Source organism: Chaetodon auriga, chromosome 23 (genome assembly GCF_051107435.1).
Source record: "Chaetodon auriga isolate fChaAug3 chromosome 23, fChaAug3.hap1, whole genome shotgun sequence".
NCBI lineage: Eukaryota > Metazoa > Chordata > Actinopteri > Chaetodontiformes > Chaetodontidae > Chaetodon > Chaetodon auriga.
In genome coordinates this window covers 16,306,738-16,328,892 of record NC_135096.1, presented here as the reverse complement: position 1 = coordinate 16,328,892, position 22,155 = coordinate 16,306,738, and the positions used below count along the sequence as shown (strand labels likewise).

The following is a 22,155-nucleotide window of genomic DNA, read 5'->3' as shown; positions in this document are numbered from 1 at the left end:
TGCGTTGCTCCTCTCCATACCCTCCATTCTGTTTCATGTCCTGGCTCTCACTTTAATTGTACCTCCCCTCCTCTCATCTCTTTTAGAAGTTTGTTTTCCTGAACTGCCTGTCACTTCTCTTCTTCTGTTTTTCAGATGTTATCTAAATGAACCTGTGTGTGTGTGTGTTTTATGCTGGTCTATACTCTTTAAGCCGCCCACTCGTTTATAGACACAAGTGGGGATTTCAGAGTCACACTGTGGGCACGACTGCTCCCCTCATTCTAAATAGCCGAATTGGCATCATTACAGTATGCTGAATTACCCATTAAAGGTTCATTTTGCAGTGTACCCATGGACGCACAGACGACTAACACTAGATTATTCTGATACTGAAGAAAACTTCAAAACACGGTGACTCTCAGGCAAATTCAGGAAGATGTTTTCTCCTTTCATGTACTCATCCTCTGCTTGCCATCTGTGTTTTTTCATCACAGCTTCCGGAAACGTCTACAGAAGGACACCATCTTGCCTCCAGTCGCTCTCTGGAGTTTCAAATGACGCCTCACTTGACCAATCGCGATCTGCCAAATGAGGCCTTGCAACCAGAGAAGTAAATAACAGTCTGGGTTGAACGAAGGCCCGCCTTCTCTTCTCATGTGTCAACACTGAGCCAATCACAGCCGATTTTGACAATGTCTGAGGCTTTGAATAGGCAAAGAAATTCTGAATATGCCAATATGCCACTTCAGTGGGTTATTCACAGCTCTGGCGCCTGTCAATCAGAGAAAACATGACAGTGTTCAGTTTCTGTGGTATTGTCATGAGTTTTCAATGAACTTGGACTAGTGTCAGGCTTCATGCTGTGGTTCCATTGTGTTTTCCAGCTAAAAAGTCCCACATTCAGTCATCTGCAAGAATCTATTTGCAAAAAAAAAAAAATATTCAGGTAGAAAAAAAATACTACTTCAATGTGTTCAAACTTCTGTTACTCAATGCCAGTAGTTCTTACAGTGATTCTTGGTGTGTGCTGTGTGATTAAAGTTCAGAGCGTTACCTCTCAAAAGAGACCAAAACCATCCATGTACTTCAAAAGGTTCAAGAACAGTCATCTATTTACTCTGGGTAAACCTTACATAGGTGTTTTAGGCTCATTCTGGATTTTAAATATGTAAACCAACAGAAAAGTTAACAAAAGAGCTACTTGGCTGCTAGCTCTAGCTTCACACTTAGAGCTGAGACAGTTCTGTGGATGGATCTCCTAATAATTCTTCTGACAGCTTCTACCAAAAGTCAGGACACATCGTTGGCTGTGCCCTCTTTGCGAGCACCATTTTTGGCAGAGCAGACGCTTAAGTGTTGTCAAAGGGCAAATTGGAAGATCGGAAACATTTGTCCTGTCTTGGATTGAGAGAATACATGACAGAAAAATACTTACAGAAAACAGCTGTGACAGACAGATGCATGAAAAAAGACAGAAATTCAAACAAGCCGAATAAATATTCATAGTGTATAAGAAGAAATGAAACAACAACAACAAATGGATTTCAACAAAAACAAGAGACCCAGATGAAATGCTGCCTGAACACGAGCGTCATGTTAAAATATTCAGCTGGTCCTCAGTACGCGTGTTTGAATGCACATGTAAAAAGAAGCCTCATGTGATGTTTATCAGCAGAAAATAATGCATCACCCTGGAGAAAGTCTGGACTCAGAAACGCTTTCTTTCACTCACCCGGCATCGGTCCAGTTGTACTTTGAGTGGTTCTGGTTCAGATGCTGGAGGCGCCTGGACTTTGAGCCAGTTCTCACTGCTGTCCACAGCCTGCTCACACTGCTCATACAAGCTGTAGAAGGCCAGTACCTGCAGGACACACACAAAGACACACACACACACACACATTTTGAGGTGAAGAAAAGCCTCGGTTCAATTCCCAAAAAGACACGAGCAAACACCCACGCAACATCTGCCTTCTTTCAAACTCTCTCCTGGTTTGCAGTGGAGCTGCGTGATAAGTCAGAATGACCAGACTCCATCCACACCTGTGACAACCTGAGTCACACAACATTGAAATTCTCACTCTGCACCTGACAGCAATTTTGCTGTGTTGGTCAGAGCCTCACTATTCTGTTCACCCGCCTTCAGACACAATATGCTCTGCATCATGTATATCAAGCAGAGACATAAACAAAAACATGTTTACATATCCACAATATATGGAAAAACACTGAGGCACTGTCTGTAATTTTGATAAAACATCTTCAAAAGGAGAAAAAATGAAGGAACTAGTACTTTGAAAATAACTTTAAGTGCATTTTTACCACATACTTTACATATGAACCCACATGACATGTCTGATATTTCACACATACTTGTACAGTTTAGACTTTATTGGGTTGTAGAAGTAGAAATAGCAACACCACAGAGTTCAAATACACTTTTATAAGTAAGCTTTGCATTCAAAGTCTCACCAAAGAGTTAGCATCGATGTACCAAAAGCACAAGTACTCATTATGCAGAATGGTCCATTTCAGATTAATATATATTCACTGGATAATTAGTTGTACTTAATGTGTAAGCATTGCTAATGTTTCAGCTGAAGTTGGAGCTAAGTTTAATCACTTTATATGGGCAGCTTAATCTATAATGATGCGTAATGATACAATAGTTCATTTTTATTTTGTACTAATTGAATTTGCTTTATTGGCTTCAAAACTCTGGTGTAGACTGTAGGACTCGTCTGCATTTTACTCAAAAGTTAAAATACAAACAATGTAGTGAGTTTTTAGTTTAAGACTTGACTGCAAAACGCTCTGTAACCACTCGGGACTGTAAAACTCCAATAAAAAACAAATCATTAAAATGAAAGCAGCTAGTCTAAGAAATGTTGTGCTGCTGAATGATCCGGCGGTTTCGGAGCTTGACCCATACGAGGGATTAAAAAGTCAGGACATTTCAGTCTCCGCTGCACATATTTTTTATTAGAACTGTCTGTAGCAAGACCTTCAGCATCGTGGAAATCAATGCTAAATTGCTGGAGTACAGCTTTTAAATATTAGTTACTGTTCTGTAAATAAGAAGCCTGACAGGCAGCATGGCCGCCGTCGTTATCATTACAGGTACATGCTTCGTATTTGAGGAAGACGGAGGTGCCGCAAATATCATTAGCTTATGTAATACCGAAGTCGGTGAGGGCAGCTGAATTACAGTGTGCAGCGTGAGATAAAAGGGGTGGACGTGTCTGTACCTTTGTCTGGTAAGCCAGCCATGCCAGCCTGTCTGCCAACAGGGCACAGAATCCCACCCAGCGCTGGTTCAGCTGCTCCGCTGCCTGGGCAATGTCATCAGCACGACTCCCCTCTGCAGGGGGGGCAGACACAGAAAGAGACGGGGCTGTCACACACACACACACACACACACACACACACACACACACACATACAGGCTGATACATGCTTCACAGTTCACATGGGCACAACTGGCCTCTCTGTTGGGGACAGACATCAACACACACACACACACACACACACACACTCAAAATCTGGTGAATGTCATCTGTAGGAGAGGTGAGGTGAGCCATCAATACTCTGCATAAAACGTGAGCCCCAACAACTGTTTATCCGCCTGCCCACTGAACGAACACACACACACACACACACACACCTCGCAGCGCGTTCACACTCACAGCGAACTGACGTCTTTTTGATGCAAATGGCCAATTTCAAGTGCGCATAAAACTCCAGTGCCCGGAAAATGAAAACCTCCGAGAGGTTCCAGGAGGGAAAAATCAATGCTAAAGTTGTACAAAGATGGATTCATGCTCCTGTCTCTAAAAGGGCAAACTGAACCCCACTGGCTGGATAATAATTGGACCTGGAAGAGCAGCATCCTGGCTCACATGTCTCATCTGGCATGCAAACAGGCTGAAGATTGCTTCCTCTTCCTGTAATCGTTCCTCAATTATGTTCCATTTATATTTACATGTCAAGAATTTGGCTGATACTGTTCTCCATTACAGCCTGCTATGAATACAATAGCATAAGCTTGATGCTGCAAAAGTGGCGTGGTGAGCTGGAACTGAGGAAAGGCTGAGGTCAAAGACACAGTGTACTTATGACGATAACGCCGTAAGATCAACAGTTTAAGTTTTCCCGTTCTTCCCATTTTGCTGATATTACTGGTGTAGCATTGCTCAGTTTGCTAGCATTAGCCACTGGTCAGCCAAAGGTTACAGCAAGGGATCAGCTGGTTCCGCTCTGAACTGCATGCAGTCACCACAGCTAAGCTAGCTGCTAATGGCCACAGTAAATATCTGTAAACTGTCTGCTGGCTGCCTGTTGAGCCACAACATCTCGTTTTGTGTTCCTGCATGTGTAAAGACAGGTGATACAGCATGTGGGTGTGCAGGTTTTGGAGTTGATTAAAGGACTTTGTGCTAAGAGTTAGATGAGAAGATTGTTGCCGCTGTTGTGTCCGTACGGTAAATAGATACATAAAATGAGCTTAGCTTAGCACAACTACTGGAAGCAGAGGAAACAGTTAGCCTGGCTCTACTGAAAGGTAACAAAATCCACCTGCTGTTACCCCTAAAGCTCACAAATTCACACATTATATCTTGTCTGTCTAGAAGACATCAAGTTGTGGTTTTACGGGGGATTATGTGGTGGACCGAGCCAGGCTAAGTGTTTGTCCCTGTGTCCCAGACTCTTTATGCTAAGTTAAAACTAAATATCTGCCGGCTCTAGCTTCATATTTAACCTTCAAACTGATCTTCTCATCAAACTCAGCAACTATGTGAATGAGCGACTTTGTCAAAAATGACGAACGACTCCTTTAAAACACTGTTGATAGAAGTGTGCTGCAGAGTGAAAGTGATGTAACAATGGAACGACTTGTTTCAAGTAAGTTGCCTGACAAGTTAGTCAGTTGCCCATTGGTTTCCCAAACAAAGGGCTTGTGGCTGAGAGACACAGATGATGAAACCAGAGAGCATCGTGAGATGACCTGACACAGTTTGCTCTTTTCATGGGATCTGCTAACGCTACCGAAGATTCTTGTGTTTAAAACGTGCCTGTTTGTTCACTGATATGTGCAAATGCTCGCTGCTTTATTCATCTGCTTTATTTGGATTCTTCCAGGGTTGAACCACTTTATTTCACCTCACACAGCAGCAAGTAAGTTGAGTGATGTTCTGGCGTGTTTTGTTTGAATGGGAGTTAGAACAGGAGCAGGAACGAATAAAGAAAAGTGAAAAATTGAGTGTTTCTCTGCTTTCAGAAGCCCCAACAATTGCACAAGGACGGAGGAGAGGACGGACGAGAAGAAACATCTCTCTCTCTCAGTGTTTCTATGGAGACAGGGATAGAGGGTGGGACAGGTGGAGGCGTTGCCATGGGGACAGACAGGGTGTGCGTGCATGTGTTTGTATGCATGTGAATGAGCGTGTGTGTGCGAGTGTGCACGTTACCCTGCTCGACCAGGGTCTGCGCCGTGCGTGTCGCCTCCTGAAGCTTTCGGTACTTCTCCGGCCGCTCTTTATCTATCGCCTGTGGCAAAGAGAGAGCGAGATAGGGGGAGAGAGGGACGGGGGCGGAGCGAGAGATAGGAAGTTAGAGGACAGAGACGGACGAGGAAAGACAGGAAGGCAAACAGAGCGACGGGCTGACAGCAGGAGAATTACTATTTATTCCAAAAAAAAGATTAGAAAACCCAAAATCAATGTCCAACTGAGCAGAGTATGACTTCCACAGAATAAGAGGTCTTGGAGCTTTAATCAACCTCTGATCTTATTCCGCTGTGACATTTAGGACAGCCTGAGCACGTCTGGTCAGTCTGTGGGTAAACAACACAAAGGTCTGAGGACAGCAGATGGCTCATTGATCACTTCAAAGCCCGACGCTGGCAAGTTGAAACACTTCAGCAGGAAAGGATGCACGTTAAAAAAGGAGCAGTTCAACATTTTTGGGAGCAGGCTTGCTTTTAACGTGAGCATTCATTCACGGCAGCTTAAAGCAGCCATCATCAAGCCGCTCAGCTCCCAGGCCGGTCAGTCCGTGGCCGGCCTGCAGGAGGTATCTGTGGTGGCTGTTAGACGCAGGAGTCGTCAGATGTCGTGTTGCTCTTTGCTTCCTGGGATCCCGAAGAGGAGTTTTTTTTGTTGAGATAAGGATTCATTCGTTGGTGGTTGAACTCTGTACAGCTGAACAGTCTGGGAGCATTTTCTGGCCAACATCTAGTCATCGTTATGGATTTTATAGGTTTTTTGGGGTCTGTATCTATACGTTGTAGCTGGAGATGATTCCCTGTGATACCGTCCTCAGATAAGTGTGGTTTTAACGTGGTTCATGAGTCAGAAGTAAATACAGACTAACAGTCTGAGCCTCGTCTGCCTCGGTCTTGTGCTGGCCCAATCAGACGACATGTGATGGTAATGATTCATTAAATTATTTTGTCATTGCCAATCGTTCTGGATCTCTGACCTTGAATAAAATCAGACCTTTGAGTAATCATTTTGGGAACCCCTGAGCTGTACCACTCTCACGTCAATGCATTAACATCAGTCTACAGCCAGGAGTCGATCTGACATATTTAGAGTTCAGGTATATGAGTGTTATTGACTTTCTCATCTAATTCTTGACAAGGAAGCGGATAAGCTTATTTCCCCAAATGACATTTTCCTTCACACAGTGGTTTGCAATGATTTTAGCTCTGGGAACCTTAAATATACTGTATATTATGCACACATGTACATGTCACCCGAGTTTTAGTGACAGGCATTCAGTCATAAACCGAAAGAATTAATTGGACTTTGTGAAACAATTAGGACTGAAATGTCCCCTCCAGTCGAGAGATCCAACGCCTTTAGCCTGCGGATGGGACCGGATCCAGACTCATTCTGCGTCCTAATGTGGTGTCGTGGAAGAATACAATGCTTTTTGTTACATAAGCTGCTGGTAGAGAGCCGAGCTGACAGCAAGGCTGAAGAGGCAGCCCAGATCAGAGGAGATTTTGAAGAATCTGCCTACCTAAAAATCATCAGTTTGCATCTATTACCATGCATCATCTGTAATGCCAGTATTTAAGTTTTACACCTTGTTCACAAACGGTGCTTAAAAGCCTCGCACACTGTTTGCGGGCGCTACAGTGTTGAACTAATCTATTATGAATGATTTCTTAGCACATTTGTTAATTGCTGACTAACATTCGCGCCAGTTTGCGTTGTGCCTAATCTACAGCTTAAATTGTTTATCACGAGCAGCCATGCATCAGCGCTTCACGAGCCATTTGTAAGCATTATCTATTCAGCCGTGATTCTAATTCATTATGAATGTGCTGCTATGAGTGGATGTATATAAATTGTTTGCTGCCTCTAATTTAAAGTTGGAGCAAATGGCAGTCATTAGTGTCGAGAACAAGACGTAATTGAAAAAATATAGTACAGTGAGTAAGTTATTACCGTGTTTGAATCTTAAGTTAAGCCATGTTTCTTAATTCTTAGGAAATGTCATTATTCTTAATTTGATTCATTTGAAGGTGCTCGAAGCATTATTTTTCAGTGAACAGCGTGTCGACTCACTGTGTGTAATGTGAACTCGCTCCTTCATCGTGATGAAGACGCAGAAAATGATCCCTCGCTCAGCAGTTAGCCTCTTTCAGCTCATTGTTTTGGTTTTACGGCCCATAACTTCACTTCTTTACTTCACCCCCTCGCAGACTTAACGACCAATCACTGACCTCCATTGTTTGAACTGCCCCTCCTCTGCTTATATCTGCTTCCTTTAGAGGACAAATTCTGCCAGCTGACATACAAAGATAGCTGCTGTGTGAAAGTTTGAAAACTCTGCAGTCATTATGGACACTTTGCTGCATCTCATACTTCCACAGAGCCACATCGGTGTCGTCCTGCATGCATAATCACAGTTCAGAGCGTCCTCACAGGTATGACTGTCCACACAAGGCAAAATTGGAGCCTTGTTATTTAAGCATCACAGGTCCTGGCGGGGTGTGTCACACACACACACACACACACACACACACACACACACACACACACACACACACACACACACAGACACACACACAGTGCTTTTACCTGCACTTTGTCATGCAGCTCTTGAATGCTGCCGTCTTTGCGTGACACAGAGAACTCGGGGCTTTGCAGGATGGCCTCACCGCGGGTCATGTAGCTGTGGACCTCTGTGAAGTCCACGTCAAACCTGAGGGCACACACGCAAACGCAAAGATGCCCGTTACCTGCGATGCAGATAATACTACACAAAATACACAACACACAAGAGTACCGTTGCTGCAGTTTTCCATAATAAATACATTTCAAACACTGCATCCGTCATTGTTCCTGTTAACATAAACGATTTAATTTGCAGATTGCCTGGTGCTTCACTGCAGCTGATAACATCAAAAGTCACATTGGCATTTTCCTCACATCTTTTCTAAACAGCAGTCTGTATTTACACAGTACCTACGTCAATAGAATCACGTCTGTGACTAATTCCAGTCACACCACAACTCTATCCAATCAGATACGGGAAGTCGCTCCATGACTTCATTCATTTAGAGGAGCTAGGATGTCATACGCACTCATTTATGTCAATAATTTGACTGAACAGTAGTGTAAATTAATATAATTTAATGAAAACTATCGGAAGAGACATCATTGAGACTTTAGCCAAAAAAACACACTTTTAAAGTTATCTATGTAATCAACAAAGATTAGCTTAATAGCAGTGGTGGAAGAATTATTCAGATCCTTGACTTAAGAGAGGACTGCAGATCTGTAATAATAACTGTAAGAATATAATCAAATATAAAGTAAAACTCTTAATAGATGTACCTAATCACATTCCACCACTGCACAACAGACCCTCCTCTAGGGTTACTTGTAACACTACTCACTACAAGGACCATGTTTACACCTGGCATTAACGTGCATCTTGGGTGATCCGACCACAAGTGGACAGCCGAGACACATCTGTGTCTATCATGTGTCTCCAAGGTGTCCAGATGATCATCTGTATTCAGATTTTGGTGCTGCCTAAGGTCAAAGTGCCCCGCTCACAGTTATTTCACACAGGCTAACAGCTAGCTAAGAAAACAAACACCTTTCAAGAACTAATATGCGTGTGTGGGCTATTCCAACCACGTCCTGCATTGTTGAGGTATGTCCCTGTTAACATCCTTGTCGGGGACTCATCAGGACGCATTAGTGTTTACACTACAAAAGACACATGGTCACATCATCCCAGACCACCTCAGCGAGTGGTTTGAGCGATCGGATCACAGTTTGCTTGGCGGTCGATTATATTTAAATTTAGCGCCGTCCACTCGTGATGTGATCACCCCAGACTCATGTTAAAGCCAGTTTAAACAGGGTCAAGGTGACTTTCAGAAGCTCACTACTCTCAGACTCCATAAGACTTCATCACTATCGTGGGTCTCATTTCAAGCTGGCCTCTATTATCACGATCGCAGGTACTCATTATCAGCATCTGCGGCGTTTCATCACCTACCTGCTGAGGTACGACAGCACAAAGGGGTGCATGAAACTGAACATTTCACACAAGTTAGAAGAGAAGCTTTTGATGCTATAACACTAATTACAATTCAGGGTGGACCTCCTCAGAGGGGCGACACACACCCACCTTTTCCTGAGTTCAGAATCCACCACTACTTGTCTCTTCTTCTGTGGTGGCGGCGACTCTCGGGTCTGGCGCAGGGCTGACACCTTCTCCCTTGTCGTCACCTTGGTAACGGTCGCCGTGACAGAGTGGGTCAGCTCAGACTGCTGGGCCACGCTGACAGACGATGAGAGCTGAACACACACACGCACGCACACACACACACACACACGCGGAAATAAATTTAGACAAGCTGCACACAACAGCAGGCGCTACCGCAGTTTACAAGGATCTGTCAAAATCATACAGATCCCAAGTCATCACTTAACACACTCTCACATCTGTCTGAGAGCCTGAGCACACACATGCACACGCACACACACACACACACACACACACACACACACTCACACAGATGCACACAGAGTCCGTGTCCTTGAGAGGTGATGAGTCAAAGATCGGTTACATCAATCACGAGTTATAACAAGGAAAATATCAGGAAAAGTCAGGATGTGTGTGTGGATTCAACAACAACTGCAGATGTGGTGTGTGTGCGTGTGCGTGCGTGTGCGTGCGTGTGCGTGTGTGTGTGTACTCAGACAGCTGTGAGTTGCTTAAGTAGTGATTTGGGATTTCTGTGAGTCTGACAGATTACAACGGCACAAAAGGATGAGTGACAATTAGAAATATTGTTTTTAAGTGTTCAGGTTAAGACGTGCGCTTATTCTCCTTCTGAACACTGTTTTCTTGTGTTAGCAGTGTGTATTTGTATGGTGTGTGTGTGTATGCAGGTTTGTTTCAGCAGGGAGGAGTCTAATGACAGTTATCAGCGAGTACAACTACTGGGATAGCCTTGCTACCATGGAAACATTGTGTGCAGCTGAAGTAGCTGAGACTGTGTGTGTCTGCAGAGGTCAATCTGCTAATTATCTGACTGATTATAATGGACAAGTAATTGACAGAGAGACAACAAGGGAGAGAGGAGGGGGCGGGAGAAACATTACTTGGTAAATTGTTTATGTTGTTATCACATATTATCTGGGTTGTAGTATCATTCATAAAACAGCGTATGTTCACCAGCTGAGCTTTCTATTTGCTCTTAATTTGTCTATAAGTGCTACAACACAGCTGCATGTATTTTGGGTAAGTTTACAACAGGCCGGGCAGGGTGAGGACGTTTAGGAACAACGTGTTGCCGGTCTGCAAAGCCTTCGCCTCTCATCCAGGAGGGTTCTTCAGTTTCGACTGACTGGTAGGGAGTCCAAGGCATTTATTCTCCTGCAGGACTATTTACACTTTGGGAGTCCTTGAAGGTCACATGTGAGTTGTTGTGGGTTGTTAGGGTCACATGAGTCATGGTGTGACTGGATGTCAGTGGGTGAGTCATGGTATGATGGGTGGGTTGTTGATTCCTTACATTGCGGGAGTAACTGAACTTTCAACAAAACACCGCATCCTTGTACTCCTGATACAGTCCTGATACCCCTCCCCAGGTAGCTTAACACCCATTCACACTATGACTCATGTGACCCCAACGACTCACATGCGACCTCAAGCAGTCCCAAGGTGTGAACGATCCTGCAGGAGGATAAATCCCTGAGACTCTCCACCAGTCAGGCAGAGCTGAAGAGAGGCGACATGTCCTCTAAAACCTCAAGAGGTGCCATGAACTGGATAAATGAAAGTCCTCACAGACAAAATTTCACCGCATTGAAAAAAAAATGTGACATTTTACATTATCAATAACACACTTTTGAGGCTTCAAGGCTACTGTAGTGGAGGCAAGTGACGCCTCTGCCCTACAATGAACCTCTCAGACAATGTTAAAAGAAAAGTTTGACATTTTGAAAAAAGAAAGTGCTGCCTGAGAAGAAGTCCTTCATGACACAAAGTTCCCTTTATAAACACGTAATATAAACAATTCCAATAATTTGGTGAAAGCTCAGCGTGGGGCTCTCCAGAGGGCGTAAAGCACAAAAGCAACATGACGGTGCAGCACCTTTATCAGCACAACTCAAAAACCACAGAAGCACTTTGTCTTTATCTCATCAGCTGTCAGCGAGCACGTCAGATTTAAAAGCACAAATGTGACAACAGATACGGAGATAGAGACAGAGAGGATTTACTGAGGCTGTACAGTCACAGAGGGAGATGAGAGATGAGAGAACAGCGGGGGGAGAAGTGACAATTGAGCCATCGAACATCTCAGAAAAGTCATCATGAGAGTGATAATTGTATGACAGTGCAGATTGAAATCACCTCCCTCATCAGCGTGTTAAGTCAGCCCTAATTCCATCCTTCCCTTCTCAGTACTGCTGTGTAACATAAACCTGTCCGGGTTTTCAATGATCTCTGTCATCCAGCCAATCCATTTACGTCCCCTCTCCCTGAGGCCAAACACTTGCAGCTACGAGGACTCAGTTTCATCACAGCAGCGCTCTGATATCAGGACAAATGTGACCCTCTGGATGCTACAAGGATTTCATTTTGACATAAAACCAGTCATCTGTACGGCTGCGAACCAAAACAAACCAGTTTGGTCAACCAGCAGACGAAGACCACTTGTCTTACAGAGAAGTCTTCTGGATCAGTTTTTGATAGCCTTCAAACTCGTTCAAGCTGCTGTTTTTTAATCAGCGTTTTCTTTTTCAATCTTGGTCCCTGAGTCGCAGCTTCCTGCTGGTTTTCATCCTCCTACCCAATCACAAACCGATTAAGAGCCGGGACACCGAGTTAACGAAATGAAGAGCAATCAGGTAGATGTCAGGACGGAGAGACGGCCCAGGCTCTCAGCCAAAGCTGGCAGACCCTGACCTGAGCAGACCACAGGCTGAAAAACGCTTTGACTGGCCAAACTTTACCTTTACCTACAAGTGCTTACGTCACACGTTACATTATCCTTGTTACATGAACGTCACGACTCCGGTCATTTCATATCTTCTGTATGTAACACATGTGGAAATAGAAAATGAATGAATGGATAATCGTGAAGGGTACCTGGGAGCTGCTCATCTCCAGACTCTGGACCAATCGGTCCCAGCGCTGGGCGAAGCTGTCCAGTCTGGCCTCCAGTTTGCTGGCCACCTCTTTGTTCTTGACGCTGGACAGCAGGTCCTGACTCATGGAGCACAGCTTGTCCATGGTGGGACGCTTCACCTCCAGGTCTGCTTTCACCGTCTGGTGGAGCACACACACACACAAACACACGCACACACACAACACATGCTGTGGATTTAACCAATCCTAACATGGCTCTGAAGTTACTTCCTGGTTACTTCCATGGAGACTCACAGCAAGGCGGCGGAGGCAGGCCACCATCTCCGCCTGGTCCTTCACGTTGGAGGTCTTGATGGAGCGAACCAGCTCCTCCTTCTGAGTCAGCCAGGAGTCAAATAAACACTGTGAGGGTAAGAGAGGAGACAGAAGGAAACGAGGAGAGGAGAGGAAAGAAGAGAGTGAAAGGGAAGCAAAGAAAAGGAGAGGAGGGAGAATTGAAAAGAGATGAGGAGAAAAATGATGAGGAGATAAGATAAGGGGAGAGGAGATGAGATGAGGGGAGAGAAGAGGAAAGGAGAAGAGGGATCCATAGAAATCCAAAGAGAAGAGAAGGTGAAGGAGAAGGAGAAGTGAATGGAGGAGACAGGAGATGAGAGAAATGTTATCATGTGGAAGAAAATGCCCTGGAAGCCATCGTCTCCTGTTGCTACAGACAGCTCCTGACTGCAGCATCCTCCTCAGGCCTATTGTCTGTGACAGCATCTCTCCCTCTGCCCACGATTACACTGTGAATATTTCCGTTTCCAGAACACGGACAGTTCATTCGTAACCGGGGCCTGGAGAGGTACTTGAACAAGCGTTTAGCCAGAAAACGGGGGAAGCTGAAATCGATGTATTTCCTGATGCTTTGAATAATTCATCAAATTAAATTTGGCTCTTATGGATGCCTGGAAGTCATTCTAGCCAATGAGCCCTCATTATAAAACACATTGGGGAGGTGATTTCATTATGAATCTGTACTTATGTGTAGAACTGTGTAATCACACCTCATCAAATGGGCTCCTGCTGCCCCTCGTCCCACATTTTGGTCACATTATCCACAGTTAAATGTAAATATATATGGTACGCACAGGGACTTTAAACAGTAATACTCCAGCAAAAGCAGAAAATATCTCATTTTTTTTACAGTGTTATTGGATAAAGAAAATAAATGAGCAAAACAATCTCTTAAAATGTCACTAATTTGAGTCACTAAATGATAAAAAATAATAAAGCTGATATAGAGCCAGTGTTAATAAAGGGAACAGTAAACAAAGAGTGACGACGACCTGAAGGGCGGCAATGCAAATCCAGTTTATGGCTTTTAATTAAGACTGATCAGTTAATCGTGCATAATCCGATGTTGTGATTTCAGCTTCCTCAATTATTAATCACAGAACATGAGCAAATCGGATATCCTGACACATCTAATTTCCTTTACAATGTCTGCTGTGGTTGAAACCACAAAGACGCTGATAAAGGACGCAGAAAGTGAGAGTCACTTCTAACAGGAAAGTCATCAGAAACAGAATCTAATTAATATTTCTAATGGAAATATATCTGTCCTGTAGCTAAAGTCCCACACGGTCTTCAGATGAGATGCTTTCAATGCGTATTTTTGCATATTTTTGCAGTCACGTGTCAGAGATAAACTCTGATGGACTGATATTTAGAGCAGGTTCTTTGATTCTTCCTCTCGCACCATCCTCAGGTCAAAGTTTCAGTTTGCTCAGTTCTTGAGTTTATGACCAAATACCAGCAGAAGTAACGGCAGCATCGTTGGCCTGCTAAATTCTGGCGTTTTGTATTTAACCGTCTTTCCATGAATGTGAAGTCTGTTTCGTTTAAAACGTCTCTTAAAGCCTGCGGGATGTGGGAGTAGACACGATCTGGATGATCTAATCTCATTATACATGCAGCAAATACTGCTGTGATCCTGCCTCAGCTCACTCACACACACACACACACACACACACACACACGCGCACACACATACCTGTTCATTAGTGAAGTGCTGCCATTTCAGTAAAATCTCCTGAAGCAGAATCCAGCGTTCTTCTGTCCATCTACAAATGGCTGCCCAGCGGTCACCTAGCACCTGCACACAGACACACACAGACACACACACACACGCACACACACATATAAATCACCTATTAATGTCTACATTAGCACAAAAAAAAATCTGCCTGAATTATTTCCCCCAGAGGAACTGAAACATTTTCATCACGTTGCCTCAAAGGCTGATGGAAGCACATTTTCACTTGCCAGTTTAATTTTTTTAGCTGCCAAAAATGCCGTTTGATTCGCGTTCCTCTCCCTCCCAGAGGGATGGAGCTGATCACGGCTGTGGAAGAGCATGAAAATTCATAGACGGCGGGAATAAAAAAATCTCTATCTTCTATCCAAATGAGTCCATTGACTGTACAAATGAAACAATGGTGGTCTGGAGCTTTTGTGAATTGAGCTGCTTGTTGATCTTTTCTGTTTTATTGCCCGATTCAAGTACAATATATGGCCAAAAGTATAGGTTATCAATATGTGGAATATAGAAATTGACGTCTTTACTTCCTGTCGCCAAAGTGTTCATGACCGCGTTGTCTCTCGTGCTCAGTCGTCTTTGCTACGCAGTATTAAAGAGGCTAAAGGCTAATAATAGCTAGCCTTAAGCATGAAACAGCAACAAAAAGGCATGTAATTAGCACAATGCTAGCTTAATTTAAAGCTAGTGCAAATAACCCTATTTTTCGGCAGATGAACCTTCATTAGTCGTGCGTGAACTCCATCCTAAGTTCAAACTAGGCTGTGTTTGAAAGCCTCACACACGGCTGTTGTGACCCAGTGCAGGTGAGTAAACACTTTCCAGAGCTTCAGTTTTGCCATCAACCATTTTCTATAGCAAGTGCTGCCCCTCAAGAGCAAATAAAGGCCGCAGTCAATGGAATTTTATACGCACGAAATGCCACTGAACATACAGCAATGAAATGTTTTATTCTGGAAACCATCTGTCTGAATTTATTTGGCTCTTTAAAATGGTAATTTCAAGTTTTACAGTTTCAGGTGAGCTACCTGGGCAGCCCTGAACCTTCTTTCTTTTTCACCAATTCAATTTGAGTAACAAGATTTTTTTTTTTTTAAATAGGAGTATGACTCCTTTTATGTTCACAACATGAATATAATGATTTCAATATTGGACAATGCTTTTTTGAAATTTTAAGGACGGGCATTCAAACCACACAAATTCAGCTGCTTTTCCAATTAAAACGCCTGCATTTATAAAGTACTTTTCTGCCTCACAGGACAAAACGCTTTACAATTTGCCTGTGATTCACTCATTGAAACACGCGATCACCCCGACAGCTGAGGAGCTGCCACGCTAGAGACCTGGATCCTGCAGGAGGAGCCAGGGACTGAACCACCAACCCTGGGACGACCCGCTCTACATTTCAGCGCTACTAACTCAAAGTGAAATGATCACATTTCACAATTAGATATTCAGCTGTTTATAGGATTCGGACTAAACGTTAATCAACATATAGTTTCCATTGGTCCTTCCTGTCTTTGGGCGTCAGAGGCCGCGGGCCCGACAAGTTAATTTTTTCTGACTCTTGTATTGGCGTATTGGCAGCCGGCTGTTCGCTGAGTAAAGCGGGAGAGACACTCTTCCGTTCCATTTAACTGGCAAAGACAAAACCCACGGCGCGTCCACCGAACAAAGTCATCAGAGTGACAGAGAGGCCGAGAGGAGGGGAGGAAATGAAAAGACAATGAGATGCAAAAAAAGTGAGCGACAAGCGAGCGGCTAAAGGCAGACGTGGAGAGAGAGGCTCAGCAGGTTAATCTTAAGATGAATGGCCTGTAATTAATCAAGTGACAGTTCAGCAGCGGGCAGAAACCAGGGAAGGCTCCCTCTGTTTGCATTTTTACGTTCCGGCACACAATGCTCGCTCTCATCTACTCATCCCTCTCATCTTGTATTTGGTAATACGCCGCGCTGCTGGAGACAACAGCAGCAACGCCTCGAGGAAGTCAGACACGACGCCGTTTAATATGATGTGGTGAATTCAAGATACTTTTTAGAACATTTTCGAAGTTCGGGAGGAGAGATTCTCATTTTCGGCTAATCTGCTTTCAGTACAAAGCAGCTTACTTTTATCCAAAGCTCCTCAAACCTTTTCTCCCCAAGGAAGAGTTTCAGTCGCATCCAATTATCCAAATTTGTTCATTTCCTGTTTGTCTGCATCGCCGGCTCGGCCCAGATCTACCTCAGCCCGCTCATTCACACCTTCCCTAAAGATATCAGATTGAGCTCGGAAAATGAAATCACCACGACCTCCTCTTTTTTCCTCGCATCAACTTCCTATTTCCCATCAAATCAGCTCTCCATCACAGTTCACATCATATGCAGCTCAGCCCGGACGCCTCAGCACAGCCTTCCTCTGTAATCCCTGCTGCAGTCTGACATCGCTGTTAAAATATCCTCTATTTGGTGTTCTCCTTACGCGTGGAGGGATTATCATGATCATGGACCCTGAGGCCGGATACACTTTTAACGTACATGTCAGGAAATGTAATGTGACCGTAATCCACAATCCAATTTTATCCAAAGCAGATGGATAAACAGAAGAACAAGAGTCTTTTGTCAGCTAATTGGCTGCTTTACAAAACACCTATACAGACATTTAATTATATTATTGCTTTATTTACAAGTACAGGAGGCCATTTAAACATAGTGTATGTCTACACTCTTAATCCTCAAGGCTAAGGGCCTCCATTGTCTTCATGGTCCTGGTCCAGTATCAGGGCAGGTAGTCAAACAGTAATAGATTAGATTCACGTACATGGACATGAATGTCTCATTTCCTTCTGACAGTCAGCATGACTTTCAAACTAATAATGACGAATGTAGTACAAAGAGAGAGAAAGTCTGCACAGGGAGGTGGTCAGGGTGGACTAACGGTCAAACACAGGACTTTCACACGGGGACCAGGTTTGATTCCTGTGGGAAACCATGTCTGATTGTTTTAAGGAAGCTGTTATTTTAACCCAAATCATATTTTTTTGCTAAACCTGACCGAGTAGTTTCAGTGTCTAAACCAAACCAAAGTGTGACCAGAGCCTGAAATGTTTCTCAGCAAATTTTATTTTGAAAGTCTAACTGAATGTTGCATATTCATTACTGCTAACTTGACTGCAAACCGAGAAGGATGGTGGACATGGTGCAGATAACTCACAGACTTTTGTTTCAATTTGAGAAATTTGACACATCAACATGGAGTTAAAAGCATCCAGATGTCAGAGGATTGATGCGTCTAATCTGCACCTGTCTGTCGGCCGCGATGGAACCGCGGACAAGAACAGGATTAAGGAACCTTTGAGTTCTTTGAAAAGCAGTGCCTGGGACTGAAAGCTGCAGGTACGATGGGTGGAGACGCGATTATAAAGCGACGGTGCTTGAACACAGGGCAGCATGCGCAATTAAGGCGAGTGTATTAGACAGCAGTGGAAATCAGCGGCTGCACTTTTAATAGATTTCAGCTTCATTCTTTGCGGTGTATGGGACTTAACAAGGAGAACTAAGGCTCATACATCAGAGGCTAAGACAAGCGTGGAGAATTAACCGCACAAACAGGCAGCAAAGTCTGGCTCCTGGCTGGAGTCTGTGTGATGATAACTTATAGAGTAAACAAAATCAGCACAAAGCTACAAAACACAAGCACATCTTGCTGGCAAGGTCTAATTACAGCACAACACCAAAGACAAAACTATCTCCCGTTCAATCTATTCTCCCAGAGAAACAACAACCAGAGTGTGCTCAGCCTGCTCCCACAGAGGGAGAACAAGTGAGGGAGCGAGAGGACGAGGGACTAATGAATACACACAGAAACAAACTCCATTACTGTTTCAGAGAGGGAGATGAAAATTAGCCCATTTGGGTATTTGACTTCCTATGAAGCTCTCTGTGTGATCAGCAAAGTCTGTTCAACATGAGCACACAGCGCGCGTGTGTGTGCGTGTGTGTGCGTCCTTACCTGTAGTTTGCTCTCCAAGGCGGCGGTGGCGCTGTCCCCGCTGTTCTCGTCCACCACCACGACCATGTGGGTCAGAGAGTTCACCCTCACCTGCTCCATCTCCAGGTCCTCCTGCAGCAGCTGCAGCACAGGAACACACAGGTGAGTCCAGCACAACAGGCAAACAGTTAACGTCGGCTTCAAGGACGGCGAGTTAATGACAGAATCTGGCTGGAACGCTGTTGGTTTCCAGTCAGACCACAGGAGTTTAGAACAGAGCGATGTTTCAACTATACTCCCTGAACACTGGGTGGCAAACAGAGAGTCACACAACAGACACACAGCTTCCTTCTGTGGCTCATACAAGTCGCTGCAACTGACGATTACCAGCGTCCTCGCCTCAACCCTTAAACTCTTACTCATAACTTTGGACTTGTGGACACTTTTATACTTTCTTTACACGTTTAAACAGCAAAATGTTCAGTTTATTCATCCTTTCACCCAGAAAACGTATTCAGACTTTAAAAATGTCTCCTCCCTTTGTGTTTTATTGTATTAGTTCGGCTTTATCGTGTCTTTCATGGCTTTTCAGAAGTGGTAGTTTGAGTTTTATGCTGTTTGTACTTCTTGTGATTTTCTAGTCCAACACTACAATCTCGTCCTCACAGTGTCACACTTTAGTGGCAGTTGAGTTTGCACTTCAGATCCTCGCAGGTCTCAGATCTTCACCTTTTCTGTTCATCGTTCACACTGACAACTTGACAAGTTTATTCAGCACTTCTGTTGAAACAGCCACTTCAATTTATGCAAGATTTAAGTTTTCGCTCTCAGAATTTCAATTTAAACGTTTTAACTGCACATTAGAGTCCAAAGTGATGCTAAAATTTGGCATTCTTGGTTGAAAAATGACTAAAATGAGTTGCTGTAATCTGACTAATTGACTCATCATTTCAGCACCAGTCTTAAACTCTGAAAACTCGAATAGCTAATGAGGATCAGCATGTCATCTTTGTCTATGTTCACGTTCAACACATGGACACAACTGAATGAGAGACCCCCCCACTCAGAGTCATGAATAAATAAACTAAGGTAATTCTAAAAACTGAATTAAAACAAGAGAAGCTACAAACTTTTGTCTTAATAGCCTTGAACACAACCGACTGCCACATGTAATTAGATGTAACTAAACTAATTTCCACTTTTCAGCCTGTATAACGTAGAGGGACTAAACCAGAAACATCCAGCAGACAGTACTAACCCGCTGACACAAATGTAAAATCTGGTCGTATTGTTTAAAGCCCCGGCTGCTGGGAACAGGATTCAATTCTCAAAGCTTCTCTGAAAGCTTCCACTTTCTTAAAATGAGATTACAGCGTACAGCAGGGGAAGAAAGAGTAGCAGAGCGGATGGTGTTTGTGTCTGTGGTGAACCTGTGATTTCTGAGTGAATGACGGCGCGCTGTGTTTGGTGTAGAGCTCAACAGCACTGTGTTCGGCGGTAATCGGAGGCCATTTTCCATTTCACTCCTTTCAAGTGGCAGAAACGGCAAAACAAAAACACCACTGCACCGACTGTCAGCACGTCGTCATCGGCGCTCCCAAACTGAGCCAGTTCCCTGCTTAAATGCTCGCCAGTGAATTTAATTTTAGCAGCTTCTAAGTGGCGAGGTTGGCTAATTGTTGTTTCTCCTCTGCAGGATTGTTTTGTTGAATCTCGTCTGACAGAGCCTCCTACTGCGAGAAGAAAGTGAAACCTTTTGACAAGAGTTTGTAAACAGTCGGCTAATTTGATGCGTTTGGGTTGTCGGAGATCTGTAAATCTGCCAAATGAACAGATGGAGTTAAGACGGGTGCAGAACGGAGCCTCACACGCGTCCATTATATCTCTGTTGAGATTGATAATTCACTCAAGCAGCAGGTGGCAAAACATCTCGACCAAAAGGTCCATTTAGTGTCTGATCTGGAGCTTTCAGACCAATGGCGCTCACCCTCTTCCTCAGCGGGGTTTGCCCAGTTACCATAGAACACAGATGCTCAATTTTTCTTTTTTCTTCCCAGAGCATTTTAAGGACTTAAGGGCGGAAGAGGCTTTATATTTTCTGTTCAAAGGTGAAAAAGTGTGGCATCTTTTTCTTTATATACCTACCTTTGAATTAGCGATCTGACTTCCTGGATAGAGCTTCAAAAAACTGCTATCTTAGACATTTTGGCTGCAGGGAAGTCAAAACAAATAGATCCTCATAACCTGAATGTCAGCAAAGCACTGCGCACCTGCCTGTTCTTTCCCAAAGACGACAGGGAAAACGAGCTGAATGTGCATAAGTCGAAGCCACAGTTTGGCTATTTTGTCACGCTTAGCTTTCCAAGATTGAGGGCTTCACTGCATGGATGGATCACTGAATGGGGCTACTGGGCACAGACCCAGAGGCCCGAGGGGTGTAGTACAAAGAATTTTTTGCAGTATTGTGAGTAATATTGGTGGAGTGACAGCGTAGTGTCTATGCAGCCTGTTTTTAACCAACAGCAGCACTGACTAGTTGGGGGGGGCTCCTGCAGGATAAGGGGCTTCTGTGCATCTGTGTCCACTGTCTTCTAATCTATTCAAGAAATAGTATCATCTTTCTTGTCGCTGGTGTAATTATTCACTCTCACCTCTAACAAATTGCTTTGCACATTTCTCATTAGGCAACTGGGACTCACACACAGCCTTTTTTCATACACACCTGTGTTTGAATACCACTGCTGTCACCCGGATAAATGAACCAAAATAAGACACTTGAGATCTTCAGACTCGATTTTAACATGTAGGTTGTTGAGAAATCCTCAATGAAAAGTTTAGCCTGACAACAACATGTAAACCTGGATTAGTTTGGACACGGGCTCGGGACAGCAGCTCCCACCTTGTGCTCTTCCACTTGGTGCTTGACGTCCTCCAGGTCGGGACCCAGCGGCTGAGCCCCCATCCTCTTAATCCGTGCCTCTGTTACATCCAACCAGTCTGTGAGCTGCTGCAGCTGCTGGTGCTGCAGGTCCATCAGGACCTCGTGGAGTCTGGGAGTGAGAGACAATTCATGGAGCTGTCAGAGTTAGCCATTATCAAGAACAGAGTCTTGGGCAAGAGCAGTTCTGAAGGGCAGGAGGTCTGGTTAAACACGCTGATGCCCCAAGCACCGACTACTGCAGCTTTAATTGGTAGAAAGGCTCCCATCCTGCTCTTATATTCACTCTTGTATTATAACAGACCTTTGTTATCTTGTCTAAGTGGTATTTGGTAGTGGAGACCATGTCTGCACAGCTTTGTGCTTGAATCAACAAGATTATCAAAGGAGATAGCTGAACAGTTAATTAAATTTGGCTCAGTGTCAGTTATCATTGGATTCACCATAATTAGAAAGGACGCTGTTCTTTGTCTCCGTGAATGTTGGCTGCTGTGCGGACCTTCATTCACCGTGTAAAAAGAGATGAAACTTTATTCCTAGGCTTAAATTAAGATG

The 22,155-nt window shown here is 44.0% G+C and overlaps 1 protein-coding gene across 5 annotated transcripts in view; it reads right to left on the bottom strand.

The window, feature by feature from the left end:
- dmd (dystrophin) overlaps positions 1-22,155 on the bottom strand; it is a 225,923-nt gene that overhangs the window by 103,534 nt on the left and 100,234 nt on the right. For 4 of the 5 annotated variants that reach the window (XM_076723927.1, XM_076723928.1, XM_076723931.1 and 1 more), the window contains exons 14-24: positions 21,562-21,712; positions 18,684-18,803; positions 14,648-14,749; positions 12,907-13,014; positions 12,613-12,792; positions 9,640-9,809; positions 9,508-9,543; positions 8,073-8,196; positions 5,448-5,526; positions 3,228-3,340; positions 1,715-1,843 (exon numbers count right to left, since the gene is read on the bottom strand). In XM_076723927.1, the coding sequence (XP_076580042.1) occupies positions 1,715-1,843; positions 3,228-3,340; positions 5,448-5,526; positions 8,073-8,196; positions 9,508-9,543; positions 9,640-9,809; positions 12,613-12,792; positions 12,907-13,014; positions 14,648-14,749; positions 18,684-18,803; positions 21,562-21,712 (1,312 nt within the window). The remainder of the gene's footprint in view (positions 1-1,714; positions 1,844-3,227; positions 3,341-5,447; positions 5,527-8,072; positions 8,197-9,507; positions 9,544-9,639; positions 9,810-12,612; positions 12,793-12,906; positions 13,015-14,647; positions 14,750-18,683; positions 18,804-21,561; positions 21,713-22,155) is intronic. The other variant, XM_076723929.1, reaches the window with a different exon arrangement.